The sequence below is a fragment of the Oryctolagus cuniculus genome, chromosome 3, assembly GCF_051225735.1.
Source record: "Oryctolagus cuniculus isolate XC-2025 breed Fujian yellow rabbit chromosome 3, ASM5122573v1, whole genome shotgun sequence".
In the NCBI taxonomy this organism is placed as follows: domain Eukaryota; kingdom Metazoa; phylum Chordata; class Mammalia; order Lagomorpha; family Leporidae; genus Oryctolagus; species Oryctolagus cuniculus.
In genome coordinates this window covers 116,902,562-116,923,525 of record NC_142869.1, presented here as the reverse complement: position 1 = coordinate 116,923,525, position 20,964 = coordinate 116,902,562, and the positions used below count along the sequence as shown (strand labels likewise).

At 55.6% G+C, this 20,964-nt stretch overlaps 1 protein-coding gene across 1 annotated transcript; it reads left to right on the top strand.

Moving 5' to 3' along the window:
- Positions 1 to 1,018: 1,018 nt before the first annotated feature.
- On the top strand, positions 1,019 to 3,708 carry C1QL2 (complement C1q like 2). Its single transcript, XM_051849865.3, has 2 exons — positions 1,019 to 2,408; positions 2,928 to 3,708. The coding sequence occupies exons 1-2, from the start codon at positions 1,725 to 1,727 to the stop codon at positions 3,105 to 3,107; spliced, it is 864 nt and encodes a 287-aa protein (XP_051705825.3). The 5' UTR covers positions 1,019 to 1,724; the 3' UTR covers positions 3,108 to 3,708.
- Positions 3,709 to 20,964: the final 17,256 nt, after the last annotated feature.

The window sequence follows — 20,964 nt, the reverse complement described above, 5'->3', positions numbered from 1 at the left end:
CTCTCTTCAAAACAGTAAGCACAGTGGGGTGCCTGGTTATTTGCCGGATTATCTGCCCTTGAACTCCTTCCTGGCCAAGCCTGGTGTGATCCCTATGTCTGTGGTGCTGGAGCAGGAGCAGACGTTTTTAGGAAAACCCAGCTTTCGTGAAGGGAACAGCCTGCTAGGTCACACAGCTGCTCTGGGCAAGAGCAGAACCAGAAGCCGGGGCTTTGGGTGTCTGCTCTGGGTGTTTTCTCAAGACACTGCAGTGTCTCCTAGCCCTCCCTAGCCCTGCTATGCTGCATCGGGGATGGACAATTCTGCTATAACCTGGAGCCACAGCTCATTCAAGACACTGGTTCCTGATTGGACCCCCCCCCTCCACCCCTTTTGAAAAACAACAAAATAAAGCCACCTCTGGAGGAGAGAGCCGGGAATCTCCAAGGGGGTATTGCCTGTGCCTCTGCTTGGGAGTGGCCAGGCTCAGAGAGGGAGCTGAGTGCCTCAAGGTGACCAGCAAGTGCTGGTGCCAAAAAAATGCGCATTTCTAAGCAAACTGTGTACCAAGGACAAGGGCTGGCTCATTTTCTGAGACTAAATCTGCAGAATCTTGTATTTGGATCCTTTCGGATTTGGTGGGAGGACTTGACTGGAGCCTGTTTACCGTGTGGAGCCCTTGGTCTAGGAGTGCGATGGGCCTGACAGAACCTGGAGCATCCAACTCCGCAGCAGTAATAGCAGGACCTGCACAAAATGCTTCCATGCAAGCGATGGCAGCGGTGACCGCCGCTGGACCCGGTGAGTGACGTCTGGTCCTGTCTGCAGGCATGGGGACGGGGCCGAATCGCGTGACCCCCGAAAGAACCTTGCTGGCACCAGGGCTCTGAGTGCCTTCGTGGCCATACGGGAGTGTGCGTTTGCGCCCTGCCACTGTGCGTGGGTGTTTGTGCGGGTTGGTTGGTGGGAGGCGCGCGAGTGTGGCCGCCGGTGGGTGTGTCCAAGACGTCCGGGCTAGGGGGCTGTGTCCGCCATGCCCACTTGTGGCTCTACGGCGCCGCCAGGAGGAAGCGCGTCTTTGCCGCCTCTGGCGAGGACGCCGCGGGATAGGAGGACCCGAGGCTGATGACATGAGGGCGCCGTCTCCCGAGTGATGGCAGCGCGCTCTGCCTCGCCGCCTCCGCCGTTCAGCCCCGGACTCCTTACGTCAGGGTAGCTGGGTCCCCCCTCCGCGCGGGAGCCTGGGAGCAGCGGGAGAGCAGAGCACAGCAGAGCGCGCCGCGGAGCCCGGGCGCCCTCACTGCGCTCCGAGCCCCGCCGAGCACAGCAGCGCAGGAGGCAACACCACCGAGCCCTCGCCGGACACCGCACGCCGACTCAGCACACCCCGGCCTCAGCCGGGGCCACTGCCGCCCGGACCCGCGGGGCGCCAGGCTCGTCCTGTGCGCCCCTCGCCATGCGCGCCGGGCTCCGCGGCTCTCCCGAGCAGCCCCAGAGCGGCGGGCACAGGCGCCCGGGCCGGGGCGCCTCTCGCTGAAGTAGTTGGGTGGCCCGGGCAAGGGGTCGCCACGTCGGGGACGCGGTCCGGACCCGCGGAGTTGGCCCCAGAGCGCGGGGAGCGGGGCCACCCGCGCCGCCCCACCATTACCTCCCCGGGCGGCAAGGAGGAGCTGGTGGCGGTCGCCTCCCGGCTGTGGCAGCGGCGGCGGCGCGCCTGCCTGGCGGCCGTCGGCGTACTCCTGGCCATGGCGCTCGGGCTGCTCATCGCCGTGCCGCTGCTGCTGCAGGCGGCGCCCCCCGGCGCTGCTCACTATGAGATGATGGGCACCTGCCGCATGATCTGCGACCCCTACAGCGCCGCACCCGGCGGGGGGCCCGCGGGAGCCAAAGCCCCGCCGCCGGGCCCCAGCACCGCCGCCCTGGAAGTCATGCAGGACCTCAGCGCCAACCCTCCGTCCCCCTTCATCCAGGGACCCAAGGGCGACCCAGGGAGACCCGGCAAGCCAGGGCCGCGGGGGCCGCCCGGAGAGCCGGGCCCGCCTGGACCCAGGGGTCCCCCGGGGGAGAAGGGCGACTCGGGACGGCCCGGGCTGCCCGGGCTGCAGCTGACGGCGGGCTCGGCGGGCGGCGTCGGAGTGGTGGGTGGCGGAGCCGGGGGCGGAGGCGACTCCGAGGGCGATGTGACTAGCGCGCTGAGCGCCGCCTTCAGCGGCCCCAAGATCGCCTTCTACGTGGGCCTCAAGAGCCCCCACGAAGGCTACGAGGTGCTCAAGTTCGACGATGTGGTCACGAATCTGGGCAATCACTACGACCCCACCACGGGCAAGTTCAGCTGCCAGGTGCGCGGCATCTACTTCTTCACCTACCACATCCTCATGCGCGGCGGCGACGGCACCAGCATGTGGGCGGACCTCTGCAAGAACGGACAGGTCAGTGGTCCCCATCCCCGCGCGCGCCCCGAACGACCGGGGTAACCCGCCTCTCTCCCGGTGAGTGAGCGCCCGAGTGAGCCCCGGGGACAGAGCTCGCGCTCCGCTATGCGCTCCAGCACCGCGCTTAGCGGAACCTAGTGTCAGAGACCCAGCTACCCCGCAGCCTGGTGGGCTCCTTGACAGCCTTGGGGAAGAGGTGGCTCCCTCTGTGTAGCCGGGTCGCCCCTTTGCCCTCTAGCTTCCGTTACTCTGGGCCCCGGCCCCTGGTGCCCACCCTTTTTCCCTGGGTCAGACACCAATAAGTCTCCTCCCTCCCTCCTCTCTCCGGCATCGGAGAGGAGAGAACCGGAAAGGAGTTGGCTAAGTTGCAGCTGGGCTGCGAGTGGGGACCTCAAAGCCACAGGCAGGAGGCCGGCTGAGGAGGGGACGCGAGGTGGGCGCCGGGCAAGGAGCTCCGGAAGAGGGACCCCGGGGCTCACTGGCTCCCGCCGCACTTGCCCCCTCCCCACCCCCCAGGTGCGGGCCAGCGCCATCGCGCAGGACGCCGACCAGAACTACGACTACGCCAGCAACAGCGTGGTGCTGCACCTTGACTCGGGGGACGAGGTGTACGTGAAGTTGGACGGCGGCAAGGCTCACGGCGGCAACAACAACAAGTACAGCACCTTCTCTGGCTTTCTTCTGTACCCGGATTAGGGGTGCGGGCGCGCGCGGGCTGGGCTGGCTGCGGGCCCGCTGGAGCCCCCGCGGGGGTGCGCGCTGCTCCTTGGCGAGGGGCCACTTTCGTTTCACGACACTTGCTGACATGTCTGTTGGAAAAGACACACTCCCTGCTGTTCCTCCTTGCCCTGCCCCCCGGCCTCAGTGCGTCTGCGACTCACCACGCTCTGGGCTGCGCGTCCCCTGCCCCTCATCCCTGTCCCTAACCGGGGAGGGAGACAGCCAGCCGGGGACGCGCCATTGGCGAGCTGAGCGTGACCCCAAGCCCTCCCGGCGGAGAGGCAAGCAGACTTTGCAAACCTGATGGGACTGGACAGGCCTGGGGGGGTGTGTCCTCTTCCGGATCTCCTTCCTCCCTCCTGGCCACGGTGTCCTGAGGCCGTGGGCTCCGGGCCAAAGTGAGCATGGGCTCCTATAGGCCTCCTTCTTTGTGACCTGAAACACTTGTGCAAATGTCTCTGTCCATCAGCCAAAAACCCACTCGCAGCAGAATTCCAGCACCCAGAAAACTCATCTTTCTACACTGCACTCCCTCCTGACTCACGTACACAGCGATGCATTAAATTATGTTTTTAGACCAAGGGCTCCGTTGTCTCTGTCAGAGTGGCCCCTGACCCTGGGGGGACTCCATGGGTCCACCTTGGCATAAGGACTTTAGCTGAGCCCATCTCTGCTCTGCTCTCCCGCTGGCTGCCAAGTCCCTGCCATCTAGGGTGGGGGAGAACAGCGAGATGAGTGATCAGTCTCCAGTCCCGGGACTTACATAACGTCAGTGCCACTCTCCTAGAGTTGTAGGAGGGGGTCCAAACCAAGGGGAGGGGCTTCTGGGGGAAGGAAGGGAAAGGAAGGCCTGTGTACCATGGTGAATAAGGCACCTGCCAGGAAGGGGTCCGCGAGGGATTGTTCTGCAAAGGGGGTGCAGAAAGTCCCCCCATGCCACCCTTGGGTGTACAGTACAGGTGCCTTGAGGCTGTGTCCCTGCACCCAGCCAGGTCCGTGTCTCTCAAAAGAGCTAGTAAATGGAAACCATTCTGTGACTCCCCCTGCTCCCTGAGTTCAGGCAGATCCCACCCTGCCACAGGGAGACCCCTCCCCAGGGTCTTTGCTTCCCTGCTTGCACGGGCTGTGGGGTGCCTGCCCTGAACCCCGATGTGTGCCTGCTGCTGCTCTCTTTCCTGCCGTCAGCCCTCCACACAGGCAGGTGAGGAAGACCCCTTTCCAGATGTTTTCTTTTTTTGCTGTTAGAGCACTGAGTTCCAACCCACAGGAAGTTATCTGCCAAGTAACTAGCCAGCAGCCTGCTTGGACTACAGCACTGGCTGTGTGAGAAGAGATGTGTGTGTGTGTGAGTATGTACAGAGGCAACCCCAGAACGAGTCTGTGTAGAACAGGAGAGCTGCGTGCCTGTATCATATACACGATATCCATGTGGACCAGGCATTGTGGTCCTCTGCTTGTCACCGGTGTTACACGTAGGTATGCATAGGTCCCTGCCAATGGGGTGTGTGCCAGTGTTCACAGCTGCACGCCCACCGCCCGTTTTGCATTGTGCTCCACTTCAGGTCCTAGAGATGCTGAAAGATGTGCTTCCTGTTTTAACAGACAATTATACCCCCTGCCTTGAGTCCCATGGCTGTTGCTATCCCTTTGTGTGCTTTTATTTTATTTGAATAATGATTTATTGCTATTCACTTGAATAGAAGCAATGATTACCTCTGCTTTGAGTCCAGGGATAAAGTGCTCAGAGGTAAGGAAAAATACATATGCAAACTACCATCCCCCCAACTCCAAAGCTAAATCCAACCCTGATTCCCCACCTCCACCCCTACCCTACTCATGCTGATTGTGGATCCCAGGCCCAGCTGCACCCGCCTGAGCCCAGGAACTGGTGAGAGGAGTCCAGTCGGCCGCATCTACAGCTGGGTACGTATCAGTTTCTGATGCCTTGTTGATCGGTCTCATCCAGAAATGCGATTAAAACCAAATGTCTGAGACCCAAATGAAGTCTAATTGCTATGGATCTGTGATCCCCAGCGGGCCCCTAATCCTTTCTGACTTATTCCTCCCCTTCCTCCGATGAGATGGAGCTTAGACACAAAGCCCTCGGTTTAAATTTCAAAAATTAAAATTGACATGCAGCGGTGGTGGCTTTCCTGGGAGCGGGAGGGATTTTTAAGGAGGTGCCTGAGCCTGGCTTTATCCTCTGCATTAAGAAGCAATTTGTACTTCTAACAAAACCCCCGCCACTCCCCTTTGGCGGAAGGGCAGTGGAGACGCCTGTGCCCGGGTCTGGCTGTTCACAATACTTAGACAAATTTGAATCTGAGATGCCTCCATCTGTATTCCCTGGGTGCAGCTGAGCGTCTTGCAATTCTAATGCCTGGGCTGCTGGGAGGTGCTGCCAGAGGTGTCAGCTGCTAAGAGGATGATAGATTGATGAGGCAGTGGGCAGGAGCTGGCCAGCGCTGGAGCCATCTCTGCACCTGCACAGTGCCCTGGCCCCCAGCAGGCGCCACCCTCACCCCCCAGCCCACCCGAGACCATAGCCTCATCATTTCTCTGGGGGGTTCTCTGAGAAGAGGGCAGAATGAAGAGACCAGCACCCCCTCCCCAAGTTTGCCACCTTTGTGATACCTTGTTCTTGAGGTGCATGTGGGAGACCAGAAACCCTTCATTCAGACATTTGTCCTGCTTGTGTCTAGTTGAGTAGGGAGTTGCCCTCAGCCATGATGACAAGACACGGTCTTAATTCGCCCATTGCTCTTGGTCCCTCTTGCAATCGTGTACTTAGGTTGGGATTATCATACTGGCCTGTCCCAAAAAGTAGGAGGATATTGTTCTTGGAGCCATTATTGGGGCTCGGTGATGTTCATGATTTGCCCATGGTCACAAAGCTTGTGAGAGGCTGAGCTGGGGCTTGAACTCAGGGCCTGTCTGCACAGTGAGGGTGTGTCCGCCTGGCCCTGAGTTATATGCCTTTAAGAAGGCAAGTGGATAGGACCATCAGCAGCCATCAGAGGGACATAGCACAGGAGATTCTTTTGCTTCTTTGCTCCAGGCGGTCCTCCAGGGACCATCCGAGGGATGGGATGCAATGGGGCTGAACACCTGGGCCTCAGGGTCACTGTCGATGGCCCAGAAGTGTCATTGGTCACCAATCCCAAATGCTCCATCTGGATCTGACTGTCTGCACCAGCCACTCCCCATTCCTGACCACCTCTCCTTTGTCCCCCGGGGTGGCAGTGGGCAGGGGGGTGTCCTGCAGGTGCAGATTTAGTGGAAGTGGGCTTTGGCCATCCCTGAAGAGTGAGAGGGCCTTTCCCCCAGTCCCAGACTCAGCACCCAGGAATCTGATTATTTTCAGGACTGCCGGGGTGTGTGATACACACCTGGCCCCAGAGAGTTGGATGGAGGGGATTCCATCTGCCAGAATTTCTCCCATCTGTGTGAGTAGTTGGCTCTCTTGGCGACCCAAGATGAAGGGAAGCAGGTGCCCTTACATCAGGCCATGCTCACGAGGGGCCACGTGACCCAGATCGGTCATTCCAGACTTTCCTGGTTATGAGGTCCTGTTGGTTAAACACTTTTTGAACACTCACTCAATATATGAATTTGACTTCTGAATAATTTGCATATATCACTGTCAATCTATATACTTTAAAATTTTCCCCATCCTTTTGTATTTATATTCGTCGTAGGAGCTATACATTCAAGACAGTATCTATATTCTAACTGCCTAACTGAGTTTGGAAGCAGGTCTTCTCTCTTTGGAACCAAAAGAAACAAGAGTGAATTCACGTGTTTTCCTCCAACTTTCCATTTTTCCAGAATCTTAGGCATGAAAATATGTTCTTGTATGAGTCACAGGTGAGCCTGTGCACTTTAATTCTTGGAGTGCACAACTTCAATCCATGTTTTAAGGATTAGTAATGCTTGATTTTTCTTCTGTCTCTTTTTTTAAAGATTAAAAAGAAATAGAGCCAAAGTTCCAACACTTCCTTATTATGCCAGATTTTGTAGCCTCTGATGATGGCATTGGAGCCAGCTCCTGGCATCAGAATGGGCAGGCAGGCAGGGTTTCTCCCGCAGCCCCTCTGACTGTCCCTGAGGACAACGTGACAGATGGAACTTAGGGACTTGGGAGGAATATTTTGGTTTCCTGTTCATGCCATAGGAGTGAGGGTGCTTTGAGAAGCTCACAAAGAAATAGAATCAAAACTTCTTGTGCAAAATAGTTTGAAATCCATGCATAGTTTTTTTTTAAGCAATACTCTTCTTCCCTGAACTTTTTGAAGATCACAAGTCTTTCACATCCCTTCAGTGAATGAGGGCACTGCCCAGGGGAGCCTGGCTCACGGCAGCAATTGCACCAAATAAGATGAGCAGTTTTTAAAAATAAATTGTGCCATAATTATTTCAGAACTGCACACACAAGGACATAAAGGAGGATAGTGAGCTTGTATGTACAAATTATCTATTTTCATTTTATTTGAAAGGAAGAGAGGAAAGTGAGAGAGAGAGAGAGAGAGGGAGAGAGAATCTTTCATTTGCTGGTTCACTCCTCAAATGCTTACAACAACTGAGGCTGGGCCAGGTAGAAGCCAGGAGCCTGAAACTCTCCCACATAGGTGGCAGGGACCCAAATACTTAAACCATCATCTGCTGCCTCCCAGGGTGCACGGTGGCAGGAAGCTGGGTCAGAAGCAGAGCCAGGCACTCCGATGTGGGATGTGGGTGTTCCAGGTGGTGTCTTGGCTGTGGTGCCGGGTCCCTGCCCTGGTTGTGAAGTCTTTGTGGTGTGTCAGGGATGGGTGCAAGGGCACTGCTGTACATGTCATCATGAGGATCAGTCTCGCTTTGAAATGAAGAATCTGAGGCACAGAGAAGGAAGTGACTTTCTCAAGATAAGGACAACGACTGTGACTTCAGAGCCCCAGCTCCTTTTGGGATATGGGCTGAGTGTGGAGATGAAACCCTAAAAAGATGAACCTGCACGTCCCACCCTGATGCTTGCCATGGTGCTGTGAGCACATGTTGGGTGTTTGCTGCCCTGAGAACTGTAGGCCTCACAAGGGTAGACCTGGTGTCTGCGTGGGTCATGTGGACCAACCCTGTCACCAGCACATAGTAGGTGTTCTAGAAGTATTAGCAAGGGGTGGGTGTCATGGTGCAGCCAGTTAAGCTGCTGCTTGGGATACTCACATCCCATATTGGAGTGCCTGGTTCAAGTCCAGGCTCCTCCACTTCTGATCCCGCTCCCTCCTGATGCACCTGAGAAAGTAGTGGAAGATGGCCCAAGTGTTTGGGCCCCTGCCACCCACATGGGAGACCTGGATGGAGTTCCTGGCTCCTGGCTTCATCCTGGTCTAGATCCAGCTGTTGTGGCCATTTGGGGATTGAATCCATGGATGGAAGATCTCTCTCTCTCTCTCTCTCTCTCTCTCTCTCTGCCTACCCCTCTCTGTGTCACTCCTACTTTTAAATAAAAATTAATTAATAAATATTATATATGTGTAAAATATAAAATACTGTGGAGAGGGGCTGGCACTGTGGTTTAGCAGGTAAAGCTGTGCCTGCAGTGCTGGCATCCCATATGGGTGCTGGTTCAAGTCCCGGCTGCTCCATTTCTGATCCAGCTCTCTGCTATGGCCTGGGAAAGCAGTGGAGGATGGTCCAAGTGCTTGGGCCCCTGCACCCACCACTGGGGATAACCCTCAGCAGCTGCTCAGGCTGAGTCCCTTGCTCTTTGGACCTCCTCTCAGCCCTGGACCCCCTCAGCTCTTCCCAGCATTCCCTGTTCAGGAACTAGATCCCCTTCCATTTACACTTCCTCACGTGGGGAGAGCCTACCTCCTTCCCAAGCAGCACAAGCAGTGTCTTTTTATCCAACGTGGGGAATATTCCAGCACTTCTCTGCCTTCCCAGGCCTGTCCCTGAGACTGATGACTTTAGCAAGTGGCTGTCTGCAGCCAGCAGCCAGCTTTGCCCCTGTTGGCACTGGGAGAGGGATGGCACCATGGCGGGGGCGAGGGGCGCATGGGCATGGAGACCCCCTTCTCTGAGTACGTTGGGCACAGGTGGGCTGTGGCTGCTGTCCAGCTTTGCTGCCCCCTGCAAGCTGCAGTCTGTCCGAGGGAGGGAGGGAGGGAGAGAGGAGGTACGTGCAGGACTCAATCTGTGACCCTTGGGCGGCTGATAGGCAGAACTGTGCTCCTGCTTGCCCGCGGTGTTTGTGGGAATGAGCAGAAGAGGTCCCCGCCTCCAGGCAGACCGCGGTGCTTCTCAGAACGGCAGGTCCATGCATGCAAAGCCCGTAAGAACTCAGGCAGTCACATGACTCTGCAGCTGCCTCTCTGTGTCCCCAGGCCTGAGGTTTGCCAAATGGCTCCCGCCCCTTCTTCCCTCTTCCCTTCCCCTCCAGTTCCTGCAACCAGGGCTGCATTCTGCCCTCTCCTCCCCACTGTACTGCCCCTGGGGCTGGGGCAGGCAGGCTGCTCTGTCTCCTGGGGACTCCAGACCAGCCGACAAGACTGACGTAGGCACCGGGATTCCAGGCCACACTGGGCATGTGATGTGTGCCCTGCACAAGCAGTCAAGCAGTGGGCACCAGCTGAGGGCCCTAAAATAGCCTAGACCTTGAAAGCAACCAGGTCCCAGTGCAGAGGGGAGGGGGGGAGGAAAATGGTTTCCACCATTGCTTTTTATTGAGCTGAGCTTTAGTTTGTGTGATGTCGCTTCACATCAACAGTGAAGGAAAGTGAGACTTCATGAGTTGAACCTCTTAGCAGTTATCTCCACAGCTCTGGGAGAGGGTCATATCTGAGGCACAGAGAGGGCTGGTGATTTGTCCTAGGTCACACAGCAAACAAGTGCCCAGGTCTGCCTGACTTCAAAGGCCCAGCTTCTTGTAATAATATGATTCCCTGCCCGTCATCAGAACCTGCTGGTCATGTGAGGCTTGTCACACGCCTCTCTGAGCTGCTTGCTTCCGTTTCTGTGGAATGGACCCGTTCTTGGACACTAGTGTGAAGACCGACGGAGCTGCTGGCTGTCCACAGCACCCCTGTGGTTAAGAACTGATTATCATTTACACTCAAATATTTATTCTGAGGGACTGGGCTGTGGTGTAGCAAGTTAAAGCCCCGGTCTGCAGTTCCGGTATCCCATATGTGCGCCGGTTCGAGTCCCGGCTGCTCTACTTCTGATCCTGCTCTCTGCTCTGGCCTGAGATAGCAGTAGAAGATGGCCCAAGTCCTTGGGCACCTGCACTGGCTTGGGAGACTCAGGAAGCTCCTGGATTCTGGTTTCAGATCAGTGTAATTCTGGCCATTTCTGATTCACTCTAGGGAGTGAATCAGCAGATGGAGGATCTCTCTCTCTCTCTCTCTCTCTCTCTCTCTCTGCCTCTGCCTCTGTCTCTCTGTAACTCTGCCTTTCAAATAAATAAATAAATCTTTTTTTAAAATTTATTTTGAAATAGTCACTTCTCCACTTACACCACCTGGTTGCTTTTCTAAGCTTCGGCCATTGGGTGGAACTCAACTCTGGCCTTTGAATTTGGATTTAAACCCACCCTTCCTCTGCAGTGCTTTAACGGATGATTTAACATGTTGACTCTCAATTTTCCCCTTCTGCAAAATGGGGCCAGAAACCCTACCCCCTGGGCAGTTGGGAGGATTAGTGAGATACTCCGGTACAGTATGAGGCGTGAGGCCTGGGGATAGTAGGTGAACGAATGAGGAGGGGTCATTTGCTCAGGAATCATCAGGCCATGGCTGCTTGCAATGAGAAGGGGCAGGGTTTCTGGGCCCCGGAATTTTTGAGCACGTCCATGTACTCGAAGCCCTCAGACATGCTTGCTCCATAATCCTTTCAGTGACCCTGCGAGATAATGATAATTGTACCCATTGTACAGATGAGAAGGCTATAGACCCTGTTCAGTGGCTGCAGGTATCAAAGTCAGAATTCAGTGCACTCCCAACCTCCCACACTTGGGCCCCCCAGGCTGAGTCTTGCCCCTCAGGGATCCCAGGATGTGTGTGTGCGTGTGCATGTGTGCGCACGCACACGCGCACACTCAAGGCAGATCCCAGGGCTGCCCTTGTTGACTCCTGAGCTAATTAGCCCCTGCAGAATTGGGCCTGGAGCCGTGACTAAGTCTCAGGGCTCTGCCACATGAATATGCAAACCGCCATTGATGGCCTGATTTCCAGTTGAGCACACAGCCCAGTAGCTTGGGGGCTTCTCACCAGGCATGGCAGGAACACCCGCTAATCCTGCTAAAGCTCCCGGGCTACTCAGCACAGCCCATTCGAAGAGCAGGCCGAGAGCAGGTGGTGCACACCCCGGCCTCCTCTGAGACCTGCCCCTCTCTGTGGGATCCCTGTGGACCTTGCCCCTCTATGGAAGGCTGGGTCTTCCTTTCTCCAGCTCCTGGGGTGCCCAAAACCCGCTGAAGGAAGGGCACAGGCGCCAGTGGAGCCGTTTGCTGGCCTCCAGATTTTAAACTGCAACCTAGCCATGTTCTCCATTCAAAACCAACTTCCTAGGTGCCCATTGTAAACCCAGCACTGCGGCCGGCAGCGGGAATACTAAAGTGTCAGTGCCAGCTGCAGTGGACCTCACAGGATGGGAGGCCCACGGGACTCCTGCCCTCATCCCTGAAGTCCTGTAGGCTGGGCGTCATTCTTGCCACCTTCTTTGTACAACAAGGATGTTGCACTGTCTTGTGGTGCTCTGGGGATACACGAGGCAGTATGAATCAGATGGCCCATCTGGGCACAGGGGACCTCCATGTGGAAGTGAGAGGGCCTGGGAAAGGCTGGAGTGGCCAGGAGGACTTCCAGGAGGTGGTGTCCCTCAGTTGGGGCTTGTCATGTGATTTATGGTTGTCATCATCAGGAGGGCTTGCGATGAGGCTGAGCAGAGGGGACTCACACATGGAACATTCCTTACTTACCAACTTATTCTCCAAACCTACACGGTCTGCATTGGACTCTGTGCCAGGTTCCAGTTCTGCAGGAGCTCTGCCCAGGACAGGATCCACACCAGGGCCCAGGGCAGGGGACAGCCCGGGAAAGCCCCTGAGCTCGGGGTGCAGCCAGGACGGGGCAACAAAGTGGTGCGGATGCTTCCATCTCTACGAAGGAGGTCCCGGGGTGGGGTGGGGGTTGAAATGCCTTGTGGCAAGGAGGGAGCAGCCTGGGCACAGGCAGACCCAGGTGTGGGGAGGGGAGGGGCTGCTTCCTGGGAGGGGCTCCTGGAGCCTTTCTCTCCACGTGCATGGACGAGCGCGTGTGTGAAGGGTGTTGGCATCCACGTGGAACATGCCATTCGCGGAGGTAGAGGTGAGTGTGTGTGGGGGGGTATATGTGGAGCTTTCTTGTGGCTGGGGTGCTTGTGGCTGGGGTGCGGTGTGTATGTGGGAGCTTGTACACCCTGGGGTGGCTGCGTCCATTGCAGAGGTGGTGCATCTGACTCGGCCCCGGTGCCTAGACCTTCTAACCTTTACTGGAATAGTTAGAGTTTTCTGCCATTGGTTGGTTTCTCTTTCCCCACCTCCTGCCCCCATAACCCATAATGCACTTCCTGGCTGCTTTTCTTTCTTTCGGTTTTTTAAAAATCAATTGATCCAGCAATCACTCAATCAATTAACTTTTTGCTCAGTAGCAGGGAGCTGAAATCAAGAGTGGAGCTGGGAATCAAATGCAGGCACTCAGATGTGGGATGCGGGCGTCCCAAGCAGCATCCCAACCTCTGAGCCAAACGCTAGCCCCAGGCTGCCTTTCCTGAGGGCATTTGGAGTCTGTTTTTGGGGTGAGAGCAGAGATGGGGAGTTGGGGTGCAGGGCTGATGGCTGGGTGATGGGGGAAGGGGGGAGGGACCATCTCGAGGCTGTGCTGGAAGTCTACAGGCCCCCAGTGATGGTGCTCCGGACACACAGGTGCAGACACCAAGCACGCAACTGCAGCCTCATGACACCGCCACTCCTCCCCAAAGGTTCTGTCAGCTGTTCTGTCCGGTGTGTGTTGGCTCACCTGCACGAGACCACAGGGAGCCCTGTGCCCCTTCCCACTTGGTTTCTGCGATGACCGTGCTCACCGGGCGGGGCAGCTTTAACACTCCCATTTACCCAGAAAGGAAGCTGAGGCTAAGGACGATGAAGTGAGTGGTCCAGGGCCCTATAGCTGTTAACAGTTGAGTAGAGATTGGCCTCCACCTGGTCTGTTAGCCTTTAAGGCTTCTGTTAGCTCAAGGTGAGGGGCCTGAGTGTGATGCCCACGAAGGGGCAGGGAGCAAGCAGGTGGACTCCTACCCTGCTGAGGCTGTTTAGTGCAGAACACTTTCCTGATGTGCTCCAGCCCTCCTGTATATTCTTCCATGTACCCACTACAGAATCCATTCATCCACCCATCTGTCCATCTACCCATCCACCTGTCCATCATCCACTTGTCCATCCATCCATCCACCCAGCTATCCATCTGTCTATCCATCCACTCACCCATCCATTCACTCATCCATCCACCCACCCATCCACCCACTCATCTATCCATCTACCCATCCATCCATTCACCCATCCATTCATCCACCTGTCCATCCATTTATTTGTGTCATCTATTCATCCATATGTCTGTCCATCCATCCATCCATCCACCCTGCATTCATCTACCTGCCCATCTGTCCATCCATCCATTTATTTATCAGTTTATCCATCTGTCCATCCATCCATCCATCTACCCTCCTATTCACCCATTCATCCACCCATTCAGCTATCCATCTGTCCATCCATCCACCCACTCATCCATCTACCCACCCACCCACCCATCTATCCATCCACCCACCCATGTATCCATACCTTTGATGCTCACTTGTGTGCCAGAACCTGTGTAGGTGCTGGGAAATGAGCTAATCTCTGCCTCAAAAGATTCTAAGTCCAGTGACAGAGCCTCCAGAAGCTTCCCACCCCTTCCTTGCCTTCTCCAAATAGCCACTTACCAAGAGAGCTGTCACCCAGCTTTCCCATGAGTGAGCCAGATCAGCATTTAGCGTGATGGCCTCTGACAGGTGACTGGCATCAGAGAACAAGAAGTTCCCCTCTGATGAGGCTGGGATCTGGAGTCAAGATCAAGATCTTTCCTAGGGACATAGGAGGGGGCCCCCAACATGTCTCCTGTTAGCTCTGCAGGACAGCAGGAGTCTGGACAGCAGACATGCCTTGGGCCATGAGTTTGTGGTGCTGTGTGCCACGTGAGGGGTTAGTCCAAGTTCTTGCCTGGCCTCTGGTCACAAGCTGCACCCTCTGCCCAGCTGGGCGGTCTGCATGTGTGCCCCATATCTAGGGGGTACCCCTCCTGGCTTCTGTAGAAGTGAAGAGGCAGACTCTACTGCCTAGCCCGGTGCTCTTGGAAGCTGGGGGAGGGGAGCAGGGGCTTTTGATGCTGAGCTGCAGGACACAAGGGGCCCTGGGAACCGGCCTACACGTGGTACGTGTGTGGACCTGGCTAACTCGTCCTCACTGCCTGCTGCCAGCTGCCTCCTTTCACATCACTGGACTTGTGGGGCTGCCAAGCTCCGGTCTCATGGCAAGAGTCCTCAGACAATAAGGAGTTGTTTCCAGTGTGGGAGAAGCCAGTGGCTAATGGGGGTTTGTTGGCAGCTGCTGAGCGCCAGGGCTCAGCCAGTTTTCCTAAGGAACTCTTCCTTCTTCCCATTCCTGGAGGGCACGGGCACAGGAAGTCAGAGCATCTGCAAATCACAGCCCCTGTCTTGTGTATCCGATCACCTCCAGGTTTCTGGTGCTCTGGCCTTGTTGCCTCCCAGCCCTCTCTCCCTGCACCTGGCTCCACAGCCACGTGGAGTTTCTTGTCCACCCACCAAGAGGCTCTTTCCTGCCTTCATGCTGGGGTGTGACAAGGGTAAGTTGCAAAATTGAAGGGGATGCCCAAAAGCTCAGTATCTAAGATAACACATTTTAATGGAACAATGAAGACATCAAAATTGATGTCTTAATCCAGGAGAAGCACGACACCAACATTTTTAATAAAAACTTGAAAATCGCTTAATAACATTTTAAATAAAGATGCCATCAGTCAGGAGATGGAGCTTTTCTCTCTCCTTTGGGGAGATTCATTCTTTTTTTCTGCATTTAAAAATTATTTATTTATTTCATTTTATTGAAAGGCAGAAAGAAAGAACCCCCCACCCCCACCCCATCCCGGTTCACTTTCTAAATGCCAGCAATGGCTTCCAGGTCTCCCACGTGGATGGTGGGAACCCAGATACTTATGCCATCATCTGCTGCCTCCCAGGGTCAGCATCAGCAGGAAGCTAGAATCGGAAATGGAGCAGGAGCTTGAACTCAGGTACTTGGCCTGGGGTACGGGTGATGACACAAGCCATGTCTTAACTGCTATGTCAAATGCCCACCCTGGCTTTTTCCTTAATCATTTCCTTGAGATAGGATTCTTGATTCTCATTTTATTCCAGATGAGCACCAGGTTTTATGGGGGGGAGGAAAAGAAGAACGAAAATGGAGCAGTAAGAATGATCAGTGAATGGAATGACTGTGTTCATCTTTGAATGTTAAAACATTATTTGAGAAGGGGCAGTTGAGAGAGCAAGAGCGAGAAAGTGCAAGTTCCTAGCCACTAGTTCATTACTCAAATGCCTGTGATGGGTGGGGCTAGGGTGGGGCCGCAGCCAGGAACCTGGAGCCTTGGGGAGCCGGAGTCAGGAGCTGCAGAGACCGGATGGCACTGACACTGATGTGGAATATCAAGCTTAATGCCCTGTTGCTAACCATGCAGTGCTTGCTGAGCCCTTGGTGCCAAGCACCATTTTTTTTTTTTTTTCTTGCAGAGGTGAGTGTGACTGTGCTGGTTTCCTGCACTTGGAATCTGAAGAACAGAGAGGCCTAGTAAGTTGTCCAGAGGCACACAGCAGTTCTGGGTGGAGCTGGAATCAGAATCCAGCTCTGACTCCCATGCCCCTCCTCTGTCCAGGTATCACAGGGATGCTCTGTCTTCACCTTTTTCCGGTGAAGGCCGGTGAGGACCCTTCACAGTCGGTAAACGTGTACTAGGTTCCCGCAGGTGCTATATACCCATGTGTATCATCTATCTCCCTGAGCCCACCAAGCACCCCCAACACGAGGTAGGAATTACCCCCATTTTACACAGGAAGAACCTGAGGGACAAAAAGGACAAGAGGCTCGCCTTTGGAGCAGGGTAGGGTGTACGGTGGGGTTGGGGGGTTGGGAGGGGGTCCCAGAGACAGAAAGTTGCAGAACAGAGACAGGCGCTTGCAGAGCCAAGCGGGTACCCGCAGTGCTGGGTTGAGCCAGCATCGCCCGTCCAGCCCCCGGGGCTCAGTGTTTCCCTGCTGGACCCTCCCTCTGGGACCCTCGCTCCTCCAGCGACCCCTTCTGCGGGGGGCGGGGGAGGGGGGCTGCCGCGTGCACGCAGCAGCCGTCATCCTCATGGAAACCTGCCCCGGGGACAATGGAGGCGTTCCAGCCGTTATTTATTTATTTCACCATAAAGAAACTTCATGAATAGATGGATATTTATTCACCTAATTCACTTTTGCAAATGCAGTGTCCTTCAAAGCATGATTTGTTTGCTGAGCGGGGCTGAGGCGGGAGGTTAAAAATAGCTCCCGGCAGTACCGTATTTCTCAGTAAATCAGTGTTGATAATTTAATAATAAAATTAGGCTGACATCAGGTACCAGATAACGCTCCTCTGACATGCAAATCGGATTCAGCTTCCTACCCCACGGAGGCCATTTGTGAGGCTCCAGTCACCAGCCTCTACAGGTTTTCTTAGAAGGGTCGGTGGGCGTGCCTCATTTGTCATCCTTGCTGGGTATGAAACCCAGACGGCTGGGTTTCCTCTCTCTCCAGAGCGGCCGCACCTGTCCTATTTAGGGTGATTACTCCAAATCGCTCTGAGTTCAGAGGCAGAGGGCTGGCGCTTCCAGGAAGACTTCCTGCTCACCTGCTGGGTGCCTGGTTCCGGGTAGCAGGGGTGAGCTCACGCAGGCTCTAGTGGAGGAGGGACAGGTGCATCAGGAGACAACACAATCTAAACACAACGAGACCTGGAGGCGTGAGGTCCAGGTCAGCACCGCTGAGAGGTAGCAAGCACGCGATCCTGGAGGGCTGGGCCCCCAAAGTGAGTCTGTTCTGGGTTTTGCAGCATGAATAGGAGTTTCCAGGTCTCCGGGCAGCAGCTGGGGGCACAGGAGAGGGCGTTGCAGGCCGAGGAAATGGCATGTGCAAAGTGTGCAGAAACTCAGGCTGGTGCTTTACAATCCCACACGAGCACGGGGGAGGCTGCGGAGTCTGCTGGTGGCCTGGGTGACCTGAGCGAGACCCTAGGAGCTCATCCAGGAGCCTGAGGAAGCAGCAGACAGGTGGGTGAGATGCCTGTGGAGGGTGCCTGGAGCGGGCAGGATTTGCCGTAGGGCGTGGGGCTCTTAGTGGGTCAGGCAGGACCCTGGCCCGAGATACAAAGAGTAGCTGGAGAACACGGAGGGGGCCGGAGCAGCAGAGGTGGAGTTGCCACAGGGCGAGCTGGCCGAGGGTGGGAGCCCGTGTCCTGGGCCAGCTGACCCCCATTTATTTATTTATTTATTTGTGCAGTTTCTAGCGTTTACTCAGTGAGAGAAAGATACAGGGAAGTGAGGGCCTTATTTAGGGGAGGAGGAAGTCTAGAAGCTAAGTTGGGTCCTCACCAGGCAGAGAGCAGGCCGGGAGCCACGTGGAGCAGGAAAGCAGAGGCAGAGCCAGAGGAGGGGGGACAAGGGCACACACACCATGCTCCGGGCCTTTTAGTCACTTCCAAAGGGGTGTGGTTACAGAGTCTGATTGGCAGGTGGGTGTACAGGTGAGGTCAGGTAGGGGTGTGAGATAATGAAAGGGGGCAGGGGAAGGCGTGGACTCCAACTGACAGATCTAATCAATTTAATCCTATCTGCCTACCTATATCATGCCCCTCCTCGGAGATTACAGACCTTAATCTTAAGGTGATGTTGAGGGGCGTAGAGTCATCATGTCTTCCATAGCTGCTTCCTGCTGGCCAGGGGCGCAGGCTCTGCCTGGCTTGGCTGACCCCCGTTTGACAGATGAGGGGCCCTGCCCAAGGCTTAGTGAGAAAGGAGCAGATCAGATTAAGTGCTGTTGACTCTTCCTGCAGGCTCTTGGGGGCGGGGGAGGGCATACTTACCGTTTCAGTGTGCTGGATAGCCGTGGTGCTTAGTTACCTGTGTGTATATGAGGGTTAGCGTGATCACTCAAGATCACGCAGCTGATGCAAGGCCTGCACCTGGAGTCCACACTCCTGAGGCCCATTCACCCATTGATTCATTCATGCATCCATTATCAATGCCATCCAGCTCGGTCCCCTTCTCTTCCCATTCACTGCTCCCGCTGTCCTCATCCGCGGACATCCCCAGCCATGTGCTCTCGGCCCCGAGGCCCAGTCCTGCTGTTTCTCTCTCTGTCTGGGATGTCCCCATGCATCCCTTCTTGCTTTACCTGGGTCTCCCTTGAAGGGCACCCCCCCCTCAGAGTGGCCTCCCCTCATCTCCCCATCACCCCAGCCCTGTCTCTAGCTCCAATGTTCTTCACTTGCTAATATCTGTCTCCCCTGGCTAATTCGTGGAGCGCGGGGCCTTGGCACCTGACTTTATTTCCTGTATTGGAGGTGCTTGTCTGCCGGGGTTTGCAGAATGAATGTGTGCTGGGTGCGCCCTGGGGTGGATGATGGGCTGTTCCCACCCCAGGAGCCGGCTCCTGATGCTCTGGAGAGGCAGGCTTGTGGGCTGTCACCGGGTGCCAGTGTGGCAAAGGCCGAATGGCTGTACCCGAGAGCTGTGCTCACACCTAGTCAGCAACCTACAGTGCTTTTTACTGCGATGGTTGTGGTGGCTACAGGAAGAGAAATGGGCCAAGCCAGATGTGTTTTATTTTATTTTATTTGTTAAAGATTTATTGATTTGAAAGTCAGAATTACACAGAGAGAGGAGAGGCAGAGACAGAGAGAGAGATCTTCCATCCACTGGTTCATTCCCCAGTTGGCTGCAACGGCCGGAGTTGCACTGATCTGAAGCCAGGAGCCAGGAGCTTCTTCTGGGTCTCCCATGCGGGTGCAGGGGCTCAAGGATTTGGGCCATCCTCTACTGCTATCCCAGGTCATGGCGGAGAGCTCAATGAGAAGTGAAGCAGCCGGGTCTTGAACTGGCGCCCATATGGGATGCTGGCGCTTCAGGCCAGGGCGTTAACCCACTGTGCTACAGCGCCAGCCCCCCCGATGAGTTTTAGAATGAACACGTGAACTAAACGAATACAGCTAGGACATACAGATTGTGCCTAAAGAGTGACCGGAAGATCGGACTCGGATAAACACTCCATGACACGTGCTCGTGTCCACGGCTGTGGGTCTTACTTTTCCCCAGCAACAACATGGGTGAAAGAAAACACCCCAGTTCCACTTAGCTTGCGAAGCTCTGTGCTGCTGTCACCCTCCGAGGGGACTTCACCCAGCCCAGCATCTCCATTCCCTGTGACGGGACCACCTACCAACGCCCCGGGCTCTGTGTAGGCGTGGGAGCCACTGGAATCCTGCACCCCCTGGAGCCTTGAGCTCCCTTCCAGGTGCTGAGAGTCCCTGGAACACGCAGATTTACAGCCCTGAGAGCTGGCTCCGTCAACGCACTTAGATGACGGGGACATTTCATTCTATAATAAAAAGGGCTTTTAAGAAAAATACAGAACTGCTTAGGGGGAAGTGAAAGGGAAAGAAAGGCAGGCGATGGAATTGTTCACACTCCATCAATGGCCAAGATGAAGAACCTGCTCCAGTGACGCAGACTTCTGGGAATGAGGGCGGAAGGGGTTGGGGGGGAGGGCAGCCTCTCTGTCTTGCACACTGTCCCCCCCCCCCCAGGCTAGAAACCTCTATTCCAGCCTCCCGTCCATCTGCACTCAGCTGTTCAACTGCTTCCCCATGCGAACGCACATTCAAAATAAATGCCTAGACCTCCCACCGGGAGCAGGTTTCCCACTGGCCACATTAGTGCATTAAGGTGGTCATTTATTTTACTTAAATATTTAAATGCTTCCACATAGGCTGATGAGCAGCCCCTGGCCTGAGCCACCCCAGCTGCCTGGCCGCTGGCAAGACTATTGGACTGCCTCTTGCTGCAGCAACTAAAGGGTTAACCAGGGGCACAGCTGGGCTTCTTGGGGACCTTGCTCCAGGTCAGAGTCTCTTCTGACTGGTCACTGTCAACAGCCATGGGCGGCTAAGGACTTTGAGTTTGTCTCCCCGCCCCCTGCCCCTCACCCCCACAACCTGTACATGGCAGGGTGTCAACCCACATGGACACCTGCTGTGTCACCGCCACACACACGGTCAGCTAGGGCTCCTACATCAGCTCCAAGACCCCATGCGGGAGGCACTGGGCTTCTGCTTCGCTCAGGAATCCCCAGTCCATAGCCTGACACTCATCTGGGGATCCAATACATGACCTGTGTATAATCTCCCAAACACGTCCACCTCCAAATCCCTGGAGATTCTGAGCTGCAACTGTTACTTTCTATGGAGAAAGGGACTTTGCAGAGGTGACTCAGTTAAGGATCTCCAGGTGAGGGGGCTATCCCAGTGGGTCCAATGCCTTCACAAGTGTCCCAGGAAGAGGCAGGCAGGGGCAGACGTGATGCAGAAGAGGGGAAAGCTCATGCCCATATAGTCAGAGATGACAGCAATGCAGCTTCTAAGCCCAGCGCTTCTGGAAGCTGGGAGAGGCAAGGAATAGCTAGTCCTGGGGGC

Coding starts and splice junctions, on each gene's coding strand:
- C1QL2 (XM_051849865.3), top strand. CDS start 1,725: ATGGCGCTCGGGCTGCTCATCGCCGTGCCGCTGCTGCTGCAGGCGGCG. Junction 2,409..2,927: donor ACCTCTGCAAGAACGGACAG/GTCAGTGGTCCC, acceptor CCCACCCCCCAG/GTGCGGGCCAGCGCCATCGC.